The sequence below is a fragment of the Ipomoea nil genome, unplaced genomic scaffold, assembly GCF_001879475.1.
Source record: "Ipomoea nil cultivar Tokyo-kokei standard unplaced genomic scaffold, Asagao_1.1 scaffold1043, whole genome shotgun sequence".
In the NCBI taxonomy this organism is placed as follows: domain Eukaryota; kingdom Viridiplantae; phylum Streptophyta; class Magnoliopsida; order Solanales; family Convolvulaceae; genus Ipomoea; species Ipomoea nil.
In genome coordinates, this window is record NW_017617471.1 from 3347006 (window position 1) to 3364354 (window position 17349).

Here is a 17349-nt window from a genome sequence, read left to right on the forward strand (position 1 = left end):
TATATATATATATATATATATATATAAAGTTTTTTTTATAATGACAAAAAGTAAGCATTACAATGCAAGTTTTGAAACGAAAAATGGTATAATAGATTACTTGTGATAAAAATTAACCATTGAATTAATTATCGAAGCGGGGTTTATCCACCCCATACAAACTAACTAATGTAAATTTTGATGAGCCTAATAAAAAATGGATCATTGTGTTGTGGACAACTGGACATAGCACTCTAGTTTGCTAGAGATTATAACTGTCATAATTTATATGTTTTCTTATCCACCCCAACAAGGCAACAACCTAAAGTAGCTGTTAATAATTTTGTCATTTCAGCAAATATATATTGCGGATCCTACCCCACAATGCATTTATTTATTTAAAAATCACACTTCAAATTACATAATTATTACCTATTTACAAATTGATGTATTTTATACAATCACATATTCATAAATTAATTAGATACAGATCCATTAAATAGTACAAAACTTGGTATATATCCAATGTATTTGTAAGTGTAGTATTACTTTATATTTTTATACTCCATATTAAATAAGAATATATGCTATACATACAGACTATTACGCATGAATGTAAATCGTGAATACAAATTTCTCTCTTCACTACAACTATATATATGCCACAAACCATTATTCTTTCCATTAATTCAAATATTAGAACAAACAAAAATTAGAATAAATATTAGCTATTAATCGGTGAAACGCTATCATAAATAGGAAATGTATATTCAAAATTTACTCAAATTTGACATTACTTTTGGTAAAACGTAATTAAGCCTTTAATTTAGTTTAGATTTAAAATTCATCTTCAACCATCTAATTAATTATGGATTTGGAAAATTCTATTTTTACGAGGAGAAAATTTTTTATGGGTTATGATTTACGGGAAAATTCACACTTACTACTCAAATGTGCATTTTGAGTGAAACCTGACTTGTGGCTATAGCTGGTATATAGACACACACAAGATTTGCCATACTTTTTATTCTTTAATTTTAATGATTTGTAATGTAACCTAAAATAAGGTCTTGACGGTGCCCATGCTCATGGGATTGTGCCTTTTGACTCGGAAAATAATTATACGAATATATTATTGCTGGGTATAATTTTACTGACGAAGAAATTAATATTATATGTTAAATATATGTTGATTTCTAAACCAACATTTTTAGTGGATAATGCGAGTATGCTCTACATTCTAGCTTGCTCAAATTTGTTGAACTATTCCCAACAAAGTGTAATATTTAAGAAAATCTTGTTCCATACATCTATATATATATATACTTGATTAGTACATTTAACTACTTTTGCTTTCAACGGCTTATAGTGGTTGTTGATCCATCTTCTCCTAAAATATGTTCTTTACAAGTTACTAGCTATATATAGTACAACATCATAGTCTAATTAAACTTGTATTATTGAATATCTAACATTAAATCATTAATATTTACAATACTATAAAAAGATCAAATTTAACAATTCTCAACACGGTAAAAATAATTTGGATCTAGCGCATGCAAGTCAACCATTAAGATCAAGTACTTATCATTATGCCGAAAGTTATAGCAAGTAGTGAAGACTTCACAACTTCTCTGATACCAATTATTGTTAGAATCAAGCGTTTACGATTATGCAAAAACTATAGATAGTAGCAAAAGTGCAACTTTTTTTTTTTTTTTAATACTTGAGTAGCAATCAATGTCACGTTTCGGTTATCGGATGATGGACTCGACTTTCTAGGCCAAGTTGAACTCTTAGTAAAAAACTAGCCTAGAGCTCTCCAACATGACGTACCCTTACAAAATTCAATCTCCAGCCTTGTTGTTGCATTAGTATCCATTTAATTTACCAACCACCTCAAGCAACGTAACTATATTTAGAACCATTTTTTTTTAATAAAAAAAATTGCATCCGAAACTCGAGAATCTCCACCTATAAACCCTTGTAAGGTTTCCAAAACATCACCTGAAATTTTGAAAGATTTAAAATAAAACTCAGGTATCTCATGGCCTAATAGGATGCCCCTTCTTTCACCAAAAAAAAAAAAAAAAAGAAAAAAAAAAAAAAGATGCCCCTTCTTGATGTACCACGACGGCCTCAAAGTTTAAAATATACTTACAAAATTGATTAACCAATTAAATTAAAGTGTGTCTTGTGAAGAAATAAATCATGAGATATATGATTTAAATGTAATGTTTCAAAAATATCACATGAAATTTTGAAGTATTTAAAATAAAACTCAGGTATCTCCTGAACCAATAGGATGCCCCTTCTAAATGTACCTCAACAGTCTCAAATTTTAAAATGAGTTAATACCCAAAATCGTCCTCGACTATAGTGGTTTCTCTCAATTTCGTCCTAAACGACTTTGGTGACCTAATATCGTCCCAGACTTTTGTGTTTCGCTCAATTTAGTCCCAGACTTTTGTGTTTTTGCTCAATTTAGTCCCTCATTTGTTATTCTGTCCATTTGGTGTTAAATAAATAGACAATTCAGTAATTTTAATATTGGCATCTCTTTACTCATAGACATGTGAACTGCGAAATCTCTTTTTTTTTTACGAATTACTCCCAGAATTACTCCTAAAACTGTGAATATAAAATTTGATTTGCAGATCCGGGAGTAATTCTGGGTGTAATTCGTACAAGAAAGAGGAATTTCGCACTTCACAACTTGAAAGTAAAGAGAGATCAATATTGACATTACTGAATTGTCACTTTATTTAACACCAATTTGACGGAATAACAAATGGAGGACTAAATTGAGCGAAACACAAAAGTCTGGGACGATATTAGGTCACCAAAGTCATTTAGGACGAAATTGAGAAAAACCACTATAGTCGAGGACGATTTTGGGTATTAACTCATTTTAAAATATACTCATAAAATTGATCAACCAGTTAAATTGTGTCTTGTAAAATCCGTCAGTATTTAATAAATTAAAAAAGAAAAAGAGTAATTATTATGTGGTACGCAAAATCAGAATCACGCACTAGGCTCTCTTATTAGTCTTCATCACACTCCCCTCACAAGAGTCATATATACACACACACCCATACATTCCCTATTCATCAACGCCACCGTCCCTCCGCCGCGCCGCCCTTACAACCACCGTAATCTGATCTAAACGACGAAGATCGAAACATATACACAAACAGAGATTATACTATACCGATCTCTGGGTGTGTATATATATATATATATATATATATAGTGTACGCAAGCCCAGATTCCTTGGTCAAAGAAAGAAGCCGCCGCCGCCGCCGCTGCGTTGCTGCCATGTCTGCAGGAGCTTGATATACGAGGTTTCGAGGAATTTAATGTTTAAGCATTTTGTTCCGACGTCCGTAGCCGTGATGGTCGCCCTGGGGCTGATCCTGATGGTGTCGCCGACGTTCCTGCCGACGCCGCTGCCGCAGCCGCCGGCGATACTCCTCTTCCTCCCGGTCTTGATCATGGTCCTCTTGCTTTTCTTGGCCTTTTCCCCTCCTCGTGTACCAGTAGATATTTAACAAATTGCAACTCTCTTTTATTATCATTATAATTATAATTGTTTTCTATTTTTGGAAAAATGCCCAGTTTCAGGATTTCTTCATAGATTCAGTCTGCATGCAGAATATAATGTATATTAAATTAAATACCATGATGCTTCTTCTTTTTGTTTTTTTGTTTTTTTTTTTCTTTAAAGAATCTTAAATTTTTGTCCTTTAGTATGAAATACATTGTATGTACGCTTTAACTTGTGAATCTAGCCTGATTAATTTACCGCAAATTGCTAAAGAACAGCTAATATATATAATGTAAGGTTACTTTCCAAGACCAGAATATATATATATATATATATATATATATATATATATATATATATATATATATATATATATATATATATATAGTGGTTGGTTGTCTACTTCTACCGCAGATATCTCATTTTCTTAAAAAAAAAGGTTGAACTTCAACTTCAAAATCTCGAGTCTTTATTGTCTTGTCTGATAACCAAATTAAAAGGTAATAAATAGCGAGATATATTTGAATCGAAGTTACAAATTCAATTCCAGATAGTGGCGTTTGCACCACTGAACTATGACCCGGGATGAGCATCTTGTTTTCGGTTGATAGTGCAACTTTACTTTGGCATTTGGGCCATTTTTGGGTCCTATAAAATTTGTACAGATGAGTTAAATTATTGTGACTCAGCAGTCCCTTAGATAAGAAGGTTAGTGTGAGACTAGTGCCCCACAAAGAGCCACTTTTACAAAAGGGTAAATTTTTTACACTATATATAATTGTTAGGACTATGGTATGTATTATTGAGTACAATCTGTCATTAGTGAATCAACTGAGTTACCGGTAATTAGGACACATTTCTCATTCTCTTCATTTTAATTTACTCCCTAGCTTTGAATTAACTTCACTGGGAAGCTTGTGAATAAATTTAAAAAATGTGTTTATTGGGTTGAAATTATTGTTTTTTTTAATTTTTTTTTTTTAATCTTTTGAAGCAATGGAGAAAAATATTTGTGGGGAAGAGGAGGACAACAAGATACAGCTAGTATAGCTATGAATACAGTACAGTGTATGATTATATCTCACCAATTCAAGTCAGAAAAATGGAGCTGATGTACTGGAAAGATGGATCTGGTACTCTACACTTGGTTTCATATTTCTTTACGCATGTAGTTGACTTCATTCAAAAGTCTACTTAATTATACAGATCGGACTAGTATTTTATATTTGAATTTCTTAAAAATTACTTTTAAATTGATTACTCTAGACTAATCTTAAACTCTCTAAATTCATGCCCAAAAGTCACTGAAAAAGGCTTATCATCAAGTTTTACAATTAATGTCACTCAACTCTTTGAAATTTTCACATAAAAGACCTCCTAACTTCCATTCATGACATGACATTGTTTGCCCTTAGGGTTGGGGTTCAGCCTTTTGGAAGAATGACATGACATTGTTTGATTTTAGATACTCTAATATTTTATTACGCGTTGATGGGTCAGCTAATTCATAGACACTCAATGATTACAAGTCGATCACATCAAGAGAAAATTTATTAGGAGGGAGAACTTTATAAGGGGTAAAAAGTATTTTCATTTTACGATAAAGTAATGCTGCCCATCCCTCCAAGATTTTCATATCCTAATTTCCTCTCCTAACATGACACTATTTGATATTGGAAGATGAAAACTAAATGTCGATGTAACTGTGGATGAGGAAAATGGTCGCGTAGGTTTTAGGTTGATTATTCGTGATAGTTTGGGCTCGTTCAAAGTGGGTAAGTCAGTTCCATGGAAAGGTTGCTACCAGTAAAGGTGACGACGGCCGTGAGTGTTCGTGAAGCATTAAGCTTAATAAAAGAGATGAATATCGATAATGTGGATGTGGAAACGAATGCTCAATTAGTTATTACCGCTTTGCATTGCATGCTACTATTTTTCATCTGAGTTTGACATTATTATTCTGATATTAAAGAAGCTGAAATGCCTGAAATGTAGCGATGTGAGCTTCAAATTTGTTTGAAGGCCTGCGAATCGGGCTGTCCATCATTTTGCTAGGAAGGACGTTTCTTTGTCTGATCCGGGAGAGTAGTATGCTGTATGCCACTCCTTATTTTGTCCATGATGTTCTTGTTTTGGATTTAATAAATTGAGTTGTTTGAGAGCATTATCCTTTCAAATAAAGTTAAGGGAATATCTGATCTCAATCTTTTCCTTAGTACCTAAATAGGTGGCCGGGTGTAATGTAAGTGAGTTTTTTGGCATTGCATGTAGCATTATCCTTCCATCTATCAAACAAAGTATATATAAAAGGGAATAATATATATAATATCTCAATCTTCAATAATTGTGTATGGTTCCTAAATTGGGTGTAACTAACTAAACAAATTAAACGACCCTGGCCGGCCGGGAATCTAAAGAGGAATTGGCCGGACGGAGTGAACGAGGTCGGAATGTCGGACGGGCACATACATACGACATGCTAATTATTTGGGACATCCCATATTTCCAGTCTTTATACTAAGGAAAACCACAACATGGCGACACATGGATATGATGCTCAGAATATGTCTCTTCCCAATAAAGCTAAGGCAAAGAGAGGAATATGCACATCTGCATTTGGACACAGCTTTTTGGCTTCGTTTTTATTCATTTCATTTCTACTACTTCAGACTGATAGATTGATAGTATTCAACAAAACCACTCTACTCTACTCTAGGATGATTAATTCGATCATGTATATTTGCTCACAATTTAGCACCCAAGAACTATCTGAGCTCCTGCTCTTTATTTATTTCTCTCATACCCATATACAGTCATATAAGTGAAGATCACGAGTTTGATTTTTGTCAACATTGCACCTTAATTAAACAGCCGCACATGATTTTTCTAGTACGGTTTAATTTATCTTTCCTGTGTAGTTTTCAAACTGCACATGCACCCTCAAATAATGAATGTGTATTCCCCTCTTTACGTACTCCAAAAAAAAAAAAAAAAAAAAAAAAACATCATGGCTTGTCACAGCTTGATTAAAGCTCCAGTCTTGTGGAACACCATACTAATACTTTTTTGACCCATTTTTAGACCAAATTAAGACACAGCTTGAATATATGTCATGTTTGTAAAATCAGTTGCTTTTGATTCTCTTTATAGTGCTTTTCTGATAGATCCTTAAGATTTCTATGGATGCTTAGGAACATTGTTGGGAACTTTATTGATTGGAATTGTCACACCAGACCACCTGTTTGACTTAGTGGGCATGCATATATGCCTTCAATTATGATGTATGTAATCCAATTAATATACTCTAATCTCTCTTGCAAATTTAATTATTTATTCTTTTTTAAAGAAGATTTTTACATCCTAAAGCAAAGAACTCCATACATAAAAAGTATTTAGAAATTAAATTAAATACTACATCTAAATAAACTAGGTAAAACAATAAAATAAAATTCTAAAAAAATAAGATATAGTTTCGCACGAGGCCTCCTTATTTGAATATAGAAAGCTTCAATAATTTTCCTTTAATGAAATTCAACTAAACAATAACTTTGATTTTTAATATGATGCAAATTAAATATACTCCGATCGTCTTCAAAATATGAAAGTTCATTGCAGATCTTTCTCTTTAATTTTTCATAAAATCTTAAATTATCTCAATCTAACGCTATATTAAAAAATTATGATCAAAATACTAAAACATGTATAATTTGTGAAATTTTTTTATACATATTTAATTTGCACCGTTGGTTTGTTATTAAATATTTGGATCTTGATTTGGACTCCCTAAATAATGTAATTAATCAACTCATGAAATCATACAACCATATATTGTCAACTATTGTCATTTGTCACTCAATTGGTCAACCAACATATTATGTAGTTCAGTTGAGAGCCTATGTCTATGGGAATGAATGAGATCTTTTGGTTTAATAGTAGATGATATTAAAGAATTAGCATCTTTGATTAAAAAAAAAAAAAAAGAATTAGCATCTTTGATTGATGATGTTGAATTCCGTTTTGTGAAGCGATTTGCGAATCGTGCCGCCCACACTGTTGCTCGGGAGGCCGTTTTTGTGTCAGGTTGCGGAGAGTGGTTTGATACCCCTCCTGCTTATCTTGTTCGTTGTCTTTTCGGTGATTTAATGAATTAAACCTTTGTCTTCAAAAAAAAAAATAAACATTTAAGGTTACAAGCATCATATTTAGAGACAATTTTAACGATACATTTACAAAATTACCATTGTATTGTATCGCGGGGGCGTTGCCCCTACATCCTAACCCAATCAACGAACTCAATTCGTGTTCAAACCACAAAAACAAATATTGTTGCTCCATTCCACTTTGCCTCATTTGTGTTGCGCTTCACTCACTACACTTGACTACGCTCCAGCACCTGCTATCTTTCACTAACAATAAGACATATACAACACAACCCAATCCAACCCAAAATAAGTCTATAAACTTTTAAGACGAGTCATCTTAATTGATCCAACCCAAATAACGTTGTTAAACTCTTTTATACCAAAAATATAAAAATATAAACAAAATTAAGTCCAAAGTCAAAATAAAATACGGATTACGGAGCAAGCAATTAAGAATTGAGCGCCGAAATATATGATACTGCCGCAACAGATTTTGTTTTGTTTGGTTGTTTTTGTATATTGAAATAATATTTTTTTTTACTTTTATACTCCGTAATTACAAAGTGATTGAAACTTAGCAAAATGAACGTAATAACCCGTTAAAGAAGTCTATCAGAAAATATATACTCATGTTACACGTCTTGAAAGTTAATTAATCTCTTAATAACTCATAAATGAAAGTTAATTAATCCCTTAATAACTCATAAATGATCGTCTCATTAAATGATAGTGAGTATAATTTCAAAATACATATATAATACAATGGAAGTATTATTGGTGAAACTATTATCATTATAAATAACAAGTAATTAAGACTCTTTGACATCTTGGTTCTAATTTGATTAGTGGCCATGTTGACTATGAATCCATGAGCAATTACTACAACGTACGTAACTCTCCCAAGCCGGCCTATTTTTTAATTGTGATCATCTACGCCCTAAATAATAACAATAATAATAATAATAATAATAATAATAATAATAATAATAATAATAATAATAATAATAATAAAACCCATTTTTTGTTAGAGGACAACCTTGAAAGCTGTAGCAAAACAAGTACGAGAGAAGAGCAGTACGATGAATGAGGCGGCAGTGTTTGATCAAGAAAATCAGCAGCCCCAATTCCCATCTTCTCTACTTTACAATCTTTACGTTGGACACTTCCTTTCCAGATGGACTGCCAGGTTTTTTCTTTGCTTTCTTTCTAATTATATTCATTATATATGTATGATCAGTTTCTGCATGCATTTTAAACTTAATTTGACTATTCTGATCTTTCTGCTACAAATTCATGCAATCATCTAATACAAAAACTCATTTTATTGCAAGTGACATATATATATATCCATCCTTGGTTTTAGCAGAGCCTATAGATTGATTAGCTAGGTTTGAATAGAAATGTAGAAGGTTCAATTAATAGTTGAGAAATTTAGAGGATTCTAAGTGCAAACAAGAATTGTATAATTGAGATGGTGCTAGTTCAAACTCATAATGTGATACCAAGAAATTGTTGAGTAATACTTAAATTTGAGGGATTCTCTCACCTACTGGACTAGTGAGACAGATTATTCTCTTTTGGAATTGATCTGATCTGATCTGATTACTATTATTAGTGATCTCCAATCATAATGATACTATACTACCATTCTCACTTAAATTTGATGAAAATATGCACCTTTTCTAACTGCAGAATGTGGGAATTCTCAGTGGGTTTGTACATGATCAAAATCTGGCCAAATTCTTTAATCCTTGCAGCTATTTATGGCGCTGTTGAGTCTGCTTCCTCAGCATTGCTTGGACCAGTAGTCGGAAAATGGGTGGATATGTTCACATATGCTAAGGTTCACTCCACCTCCAATTCTTATCATCATTATATAATTGCCTACCTATATATATATATTATTTGTTCTGATTTTGCATTCACATACAGGTTCTCAAGTTCTGGTTGCTAACCAAAAGTCTCTCTTTTATGGTCGCTGGAGGTTCAGTGGTTGCTGTTCTTGCCTGCCCAGATTTGATCCCAATCAACTCTGCACCATTTGTGTTACTCATAATACTAATCAATGCTTCTGGAGCTGCTGCTGTGCTTTCCAATCTGGCAGGGACCATATTGATCGAAAGAGAATGGTGATCCATGCAAATAAGTATTATATTAGCTGTTTTGGGTCAACCAAGTTGGTCAGGTTGTTGGCTTGGTAACACAAAGTTACAAGTTCAACTCCCAGACTCTCCTTATGGTCATTTGTCAACTAGGATCACAGGTGATCCATGCAAATAAGTATTAGCTATTTCTAGGATAATCCCAACCAAGTTGGTCATGCTGTTGACTTAGTAACCACAAAGTTACAAGTTCAACTCTCAGGCCTATTGGCCTTCTTAGTTTAAGCCGGTCCTTCCTTATGGTCGTCAATTGCCGGCTCGGCTAGGATCACAAATGGTGATCCATGCAAATAAGTATTAGTTGTTTCTGGGGGCAAACCTAGCCAAGTTGATCGGCTTATAGGCTTGGTAAACACGAAGTTACAAGTTCAACTCTCATAGAGAGCGGCCAGCCTATTGACCTTCTTGACTTAAGCCGGTCAACTATAAGAAACATAGGTTAGTTTACTTCCTTGTGGTCCTTTGTCAGCTGTTTACTTAATCCACACTCTCGGATAGCTCGAAAAAAGTATTAGATGTTTCATATGCACTATGCAATGGCTCGGTTTTATTCATGAACTCAACTCTATCAGACCTCATTTGCAGGGTGGTGGTGATATCAGAAGGCCATCCTTCTGAGCTGCAGACAAACATGAATTCTATAATAAGGCGAATCGATTTAGTGTGCAAGTTATTTGCTCCTGTGATTTCAGGGTGCATCATAAGTTTCATCTCCCTCACTGCATCAGCTATGGCTCTGGCCCTGTGGAATATCGTATCAGTTTGCATGGAATATTGGCTTCTAACATCTGTATCCAATGGGGTTCCTGCATTAAGAGAAAGCAGCCAGAGAAGGGCATTGAGATCTTTGCCAAACACTGTGGAAATAAGCCCCTCTATTTGTCATGAAGAGGAAAGATTCCTTAATAATTCAGACAGAAATCCATTAATGGAGACATCTGAAAGCAGCAGCTGTTGGGGAAAAATAGGTGGTCGGGTGTCAACAATTCCATATATCAGTGCTTGGAAAGTGTATTTGCAGCAAGATGTAGTTTTGCCTGGATTTGCTCTTGCAGTGCTCTATTTCACCATACTCAGGTAATCGTAACAACCTATTTAACTGTCTATTGACCTTACTGATTTGAACTGGACAACCTAGATCGATTTATCTTTTTATGATATTTTGATAGCTAGAATCACAAAACGAATTTTACCCAAAGTGTATCTTCAGCTAGTAACCGTATGCTTTCCCGTAAATCAAAGATTGGGGTACATTGTACATACCTTCAAAAAAGCTTTGGTTAATTAACTTTTGAACTTTGTGGTGCAGCTTTGGAACATTAATGACTGCAACTCTTGAATGGGAAGGTATACCTGCATATATTATTGGAATAGCTCGTGGGATAAGTGCAGCAATAGGGATAGCTGCTACATTTCTGTACCCTGTTTTGCAATCTCAGATCTCAACCCTTCGAACAGGGTTATGGTCCATTTGGTCTCAGGTATAATAAAAAGCTTCAATTAAATTCAACATCTAAACTCGTAATAATAATACAATTAACACTATTTGTCAGGTTATAAAGTTAAAATTGGCATGTCATCACATGTGTAATGTTATATCTGACTAGAAGCTTATATGAAGATTTTATAGTTCAATAGCTTAATGGTTGTTTGTATTATTATTTTTTTTTTAAAAAAAGTACCTAGCCGATTAATTTTTCTTCATGAATATGCAGTGGAGTTGCCTCTTGGTATGCGTAGCTTCCATATGGGTACATAAGAAAGTGATATCAGCATCTATGCTTATGGCCGGAGTGGCTGCGTCACGCCTGGGGCTATGGATGTTTGATTTGTCAGTCATTCAACAAATGCAGGTATATATATATATATGTGTGTGTGAGACTTTGAGTTATATATAATTGTAAGTATTTTGAAGAATCTCGTGATTGATTGTCTCTTTAAAGTTTAAATGCACAAGTTATCATTGTTGTATTTCTTGAATAGGATCATGTTTCAGAGAACGATCGTTGTGTGGTAGGAGGGGTTCAAAGCTCTCTGCAATCTATATTTGATTTGATGACTTACCTCGTAGGCATAGTCATATCAGACCCTCGGGTAATTATCAAGCTTTCTACTTCAATTAGAAAAACAATAAAACATAATGTGTTTACTTCCAACTTTTTCGAGTTTTTTATTCTTTGTTTTTTTTTTTATATACAATATATTTATTTTCTTCTTCAAAATACTGTCTATTAAACCAGTGAGCTAAACTACATTTATCTACATTTATTATTGGTTGAACTTGAAGTATTTATTTATTTATGGTGCATTTAATGTTCAGGATTTTTGGGAGTTGATACTGTTATCCTTCGTGTTGGTGACTCTGGCTGCAGTGTTATACAGCATACACATTTATCGCGTAAGGAAACATGAAAAATTAAAAACTTTTATTGGATTTTGACCAATGGTGAAGATCTTTAGTGCCTAAAAATGTGTAAGTGGTAGAGAATTTGGAATCACCTACGTAATTCGAGATTTACCTCTTTTATAAGTTTTTGGGGATTCATGGGGTGCAGAATGTAGTTAGGCTAAGCTGAAAAAACCTGTGTTATAAAAAAAATACCTCTTTTTGGTAGATATTTTCATTATGAGTAAGTTTTGTGTAGATCTGTCCCACATGAGACACGTAATATTTTCTAATTAAAATGTAATATTTTTATATACAATTATAAATGTACTACATTTTAGCTAAAAATATTGCACGTCTCACGTGAGATTTTCAGTCTTCACACAAGTCAAATTCTTCTATACTAAATTAGCATTTTGCTTGGATGTTCTCCAACTTTGTTATTATTATTTTTTATTTTTCGTTTTATTTGTAGTAATGTTCTGTATTGAATGATAACAAAAATTGATATTGATGATATTTTTAAGCCTCCTAGAAAATGATTTTATTTTTCAGCAAAATACTCCACATTATATTAATAAGAAAATGTTATTGATGGTTTTCTAAATTCCAAGCCCACCATAGAATTAGGTAATTTAGGAACAACTAATGTAAGGGTAAGTGAGATAGGATTATAAATCTAAGACTATGAGACGCGGAGTTGTAGGTACTCTTTTAATCACACATAGACCATGTTTGATCACTATTAGCTGTTTAATTTGATTAATTTTGATTTATCACTATAAGCTGTTTAACTTGGTTAAACAACTAATATGAATGTTTGATTAATTAATTAACTTTTTGTAACAGTTTATTGTTTCAAAAATTCAAAAAATTGCTCAAAGCAGCTTTTTGATCATATTTTTGAGGAAGTTATTTTGTATGTAATCGGCTATCAGCTAACAGTTAATTTACTAAATATTTTTCTAAAATTAGCTAATGTTATCAACTAGTGAAGCTCACTAACACAATCAGCTAACAACCATAGTTTTTGATAAATAAATGAAATGAATACATGATACAGGAACAATAAAACATTACTCTGTATTATAAATATATATGAAACAAAGAATTTATAAGGTTTGCAAACACCTAGAAATCTCAAAACCACAAAGTGTCAACTTAACATTTGTCTCCAAACAGAAATTCAAGACATCTAATTTAACTTCTAACATTAAAGTAAACAGTATAGAGCTTATAGAGACAAATGGTCCTCAACAATATCTTCCCACACTTTGTTAAATTACACTTGTGCTGCTTCTGTCATGAACTCTCTATACAATTTTCACCCACAATTTCTGTGTGTTTGTGTGTGTGTGTATACCTATAATATGCGACTTATAAGTTACGATGAATCAAGAGAAAGAAAATGAACCAATTCCTCTTCTCAGCTGAAAACAACAAGGCTCTTGACAGACAAGAAAAAGGTAAGGTTGTCTTGTCTGATCTGGTCATATGTTGTTGTGTTAAGTGTCCTCTGCAAAGACCTTGATTATGTAGTCGCGAAAGCGCTTGGAATAGGCCTTTGGATCGACGGCTGAGATGGAGTTTGGATCGTACTGGAAGGACTTGTAGGCATGCTCAAGCTTCTTGGTAATGTCATAGTCCTGGAGGATGTCTATGATGCCAAAAAATAGGATGACATCATAGTACTCCCCGGTTGGCTCTCCGACTAGCTGCAATTCCCCGTCGCTTCTCCTCTCTGTCCTTTCCACTCTTGCAGGCATGTTTATGCCCAGCCTTATGCTAGCCCACCTGCAACTCTCAACCAACAAAATCAGTGCAGGGAATGTGTGTTATCAAGCTAAAGTTTGCAACTTTTTTCCTGTTTCTGGGAATTTTGGATCTGTCTCAGAGATAGATATAGGGAATTATTATTGTATTGAGAATGCAAAATTGTATATATACCCTGCTGGATCCACAAGCAATTGATCCATATCAGCTCGAGACAGGCGAACCACATTATCAGTTTCTGGCCCTCCATTATCTGCAGATGATTAAGAGCAGATAGTATTACAGCTTTGCTTTCTTGATTCTTGATTCTTGTCTATTAGGTCACTATAGTCTGCACGGACAGCTCAGTTAGTTCCTGGGTAGTAGATTGTGAGTAAAGATACAAAATCAGGCGGGCCCTGACAGCCACAGTGGGCACCAGGCACTGGTCCTTCCAACTAATGGACAGCTGAATTACCGTGATTTACCAGTAGATTGGTACTAACCGGTTGGAGTGAAGCAGCCAGTGGGTGTTTGTTCTCCAGTGCCAGATTCTCTGAAATGGAGGCCAACGAGAAGGCTGTAGTCCATTATTCGCTCCTGCTCAAGCAACTCGCAGTCCCTGTCTACTTGCCTGCACACAACTCCTTCGGCTAAATGTTACCATTTCATGTGCGAAAATGGAAAGAATTGAAAACTACTTGATGAGAGAGACATTACTTCCTGAATTCTTGAAACCAGGCCTTCTGCAATCTGAATATGAAGTTGAGGTCGAGGTCTTTGAGGGTTGTGGTGGCATCAATCTCGGATTCTGGTTTGTCTGTCAGGCGGCCAAAAGTGGATCCCTTCAAGTCGAACCGCTTGTGGATGGTGTACTCTGTGCAGAAGAGGTTCCCCATGATGATAAACCGCACCTAGAACCAACCATCAACACGACATAATCAACAATGATTTTTTCTTTTTGGTAACGAGATAAACTCGCAGTCAGTATCCAAGTTGGCTGCAGGGGAACGAACATACCTTCTTCTGGGCTGTTCCGCTTAGCTTAACGCAATGCAATCCATAGTATTTGGTCACGAGGGTGTTCTCGTAGGATTTAACGTGGTTGAAATATGCATTCAGCATCCTTAAAAGCACCTAATTCATTAAACCAACCATGAATGACATTAGAAACAAATCGAGTTAGTGTCAACCTCGATTGATAGTGAGATTGCACGTTTATTATTATTTTTATATATTATGCTGGAACAGTATAGTATCACCTTCACTTCTGCCTTCTTCATGGTCTTGATCATGTAACGATCGTCGTTTGTCAAGTAGAAAAAACTTCCACTCTTCCCTGGAGAGCAGAGTTCCCTGAGGGCATCATTTCCACAGATTGACAGCATGTAATCTGCAGCATCCACCTTGAACATCATCCTCAATGCCCTGAAACATATGCACAACAAAAACACATGATAAACAAACAAACAAACAAACAAACCAGATCACATAATCCACACAGAAAGATGCAGAGATGATTAAGACCTGAAAACTTTAGGGCAATAATCTTTCCATCTGAAATCGCAGGACGCATGGGGCGGCGTACTCTTGGACCCCTCGGGTGGAAACCTGGTCCAATACTTCTCTCTCGGATCAAAAGCTGATGGCTTGAGATCCAGGGACGGAACTGGACCAGGCCTTCCAACTGAATGCCTGCAGCATATAATATATAAACATAAATATGCAGCTTTCAAACAGCCTAAGTATAGTCGAAGCGAGCCCAGCGCCCTCTTAGGGCCGCCCTGGTGAGCTTTTGTGAGCCGGCCCACGGGCTAAGGTTCATTCAACCTTAGACCGCTCCATCGCGGACCTAATTTCTGACGGACTTTTGTGGGCCGGCTCGTGGGCTAAGGTTCATTCAACCTTAGACCGCTCCACGCGGGTTGGCGGGTCAGCCTGCAGCATTTTTTCCGTGTTTAAAAATTTTTTTAAAAAAAAATACATTTTTAAAAGAGTTCTGCTCGACTGAGTAACATACTAACATATATACGTATATTTACTTTTTTAATAAAGCCTGGCCTGCGGGCCAAGCCCGTTAGGCCCACTATTTCGTGGACTATCTTTTTGTGATCCTAACCTGTCCCACCGCAGGGTAGGGACGGGTCAACCCACGAGTTTCGAGCCACTTTGACAGTCCTAAAATAATCGGGACAGGAAGGAACCGAGCAAGCGGGGACTGACCTGATCCCGAGTTGCAAATTGAGCATGAGCTCATAATTCTTGTGGCCTTTGGAAATGCTGTCTCCTTGTTTCTTGACAACCTTGGGGATCCTGATGGGGCTCCCTCTGGTGAAGCTAGCGGAGTCGCTGGGGTGCATGGTCACTCCGAAGAAGGAGTCATCGGAGGTGCAAACTCCACCGACGTCCGACAAGCGCGCTCGTGCAAACTCTTTATCTACCATACACTCACTACCATTACCTATTCTCCCGTCAACCGACAGCCGCCGCGGCCTAATACTGCTATCTCCTCCTCCGGCCTTGGAAGTCCTCCACCCTGCCAGCTTTTTATCCGTCGGAAATATTAGCTTTCTGTCTTTCAGATCAACATTGAATATGCCCATCTATCATATCGTCGCCGCCCTCTCTCATCTATCTATCGCCGCCGTTCATATATAACCGTATGTATATATCTATCTATTATTATTATTATTATCCCGCCCTGCTACTATACCTAGCTAGGATCTACAAACGTAGTTGATAAAAAAAAATGGTTTTCCTTGTGGTCGGACAGATAATTAACCATGCAAGAATGCATGCAGGAGATCAGAGAGATGACCCAGAAATGACAGAGAATCATATCGCTTTTTCTTTTCTCTCCCCGATTTGTTCGCAGTCTTTCGCTCCCATCCCTACGTGTGACTCAAGAAAATGGAATGGAGGAGGATAAAATCAAACCTCAATCATCCATCAATCACACATTCACAATCCCTGTCCGTTTTCAAACGTACGACAATAATCTTGTTTTGTTTTATCCATACCCCCATTTTATTTTTTATTTTTTGTCATTGTGAAAGTGTTACATGTGATCTGAGAGGGGAAGCCGTCAAGAAGGAACCTAGGAAGGGACCAATCCTTGATTAGACAGTTAATTTAGTAATTAATTACAAGTTTTAAGTTGGACTCTCAATGGTTAACTGTTTATTGACCGACTTTCTCTTTGATTTTAGCAATTATTCATGAATAATCTAGACTGACTTAATTTACTTACTTGTCTTTTACCAGCTAATATCACTGGTGTTCGACAAACTTCACTCAAAAGAACGTTTTCGGTAGGGGTTGTGGGCTTTCATGTGAATCAAAGAGGGGACCTAAGAAGTTCAAAATGGAGCCACATAT

The 17349-nt window shown here is 35.3% G+C and overlaps 2 protein-coding genes across 2 annotated transcripts; one reads left to right on the plus strand and one right to left on the minus strand.

Annotated features, from left to right (window-relative positions):
• The first annotated feature begins 8750 nt into the window (after positions 1 to 8750).
• LOC109182203 (solute carrier family 40 member 2-like) lies at positions 8751 to 12425 on the plus strand. The gene is made up of 8 exons (XM_019332307.1): positions 8751 to 8857; positions 9364 to 9514; positions 9604 to 9800; positions 10419 to 10910; positions 11143 to 11314; positions 11549 to 11686; positions 11817 to 11927; positions 12154 to 12425. Exons 1-8 carry the CDS (start codon positions 8751 to 8753, stop codon positions 12271 to 12273), a joined length of 1488 nt encoding a protein of 495 aa, XP_019187852.1. The 3' UTR covers positions 12274 to 12425.
• An 893-nt stretch (positions 12426 to 13318) lies between these two features.
• Positions 13319 to 16836, minus strand: LOC109182202 (phosphatidylinositol 4-phosphate 5-kinase 4-like). The gene is made up of 8 exons (XM_019332305.1): positions 16195 to 16836; positions 15499 to 15666; positions 15234 to 15399; positions 14992 to 15108; positions 14692 to 14885; positions 14478 to 14605; positions 14167 to 14245; positions 13319 to 14013 (listed from the first exon to the last, which is right to left on the minus strand). The coding sequence occupies exons 1-8, from the start codon at positions 16572 to 16574 to the stop codon at positions 13725 to 13727; spliced, it is 1521 nt and encodes a 506-aa protein (XP_019187850.1). The 5' UTR covers positions 16575 to 16836; the 3' UTR covers positions 13319 to 13724.
• Between the last annotated feature and the right edge of the window lie 513 nt (positions 16837 to 17349).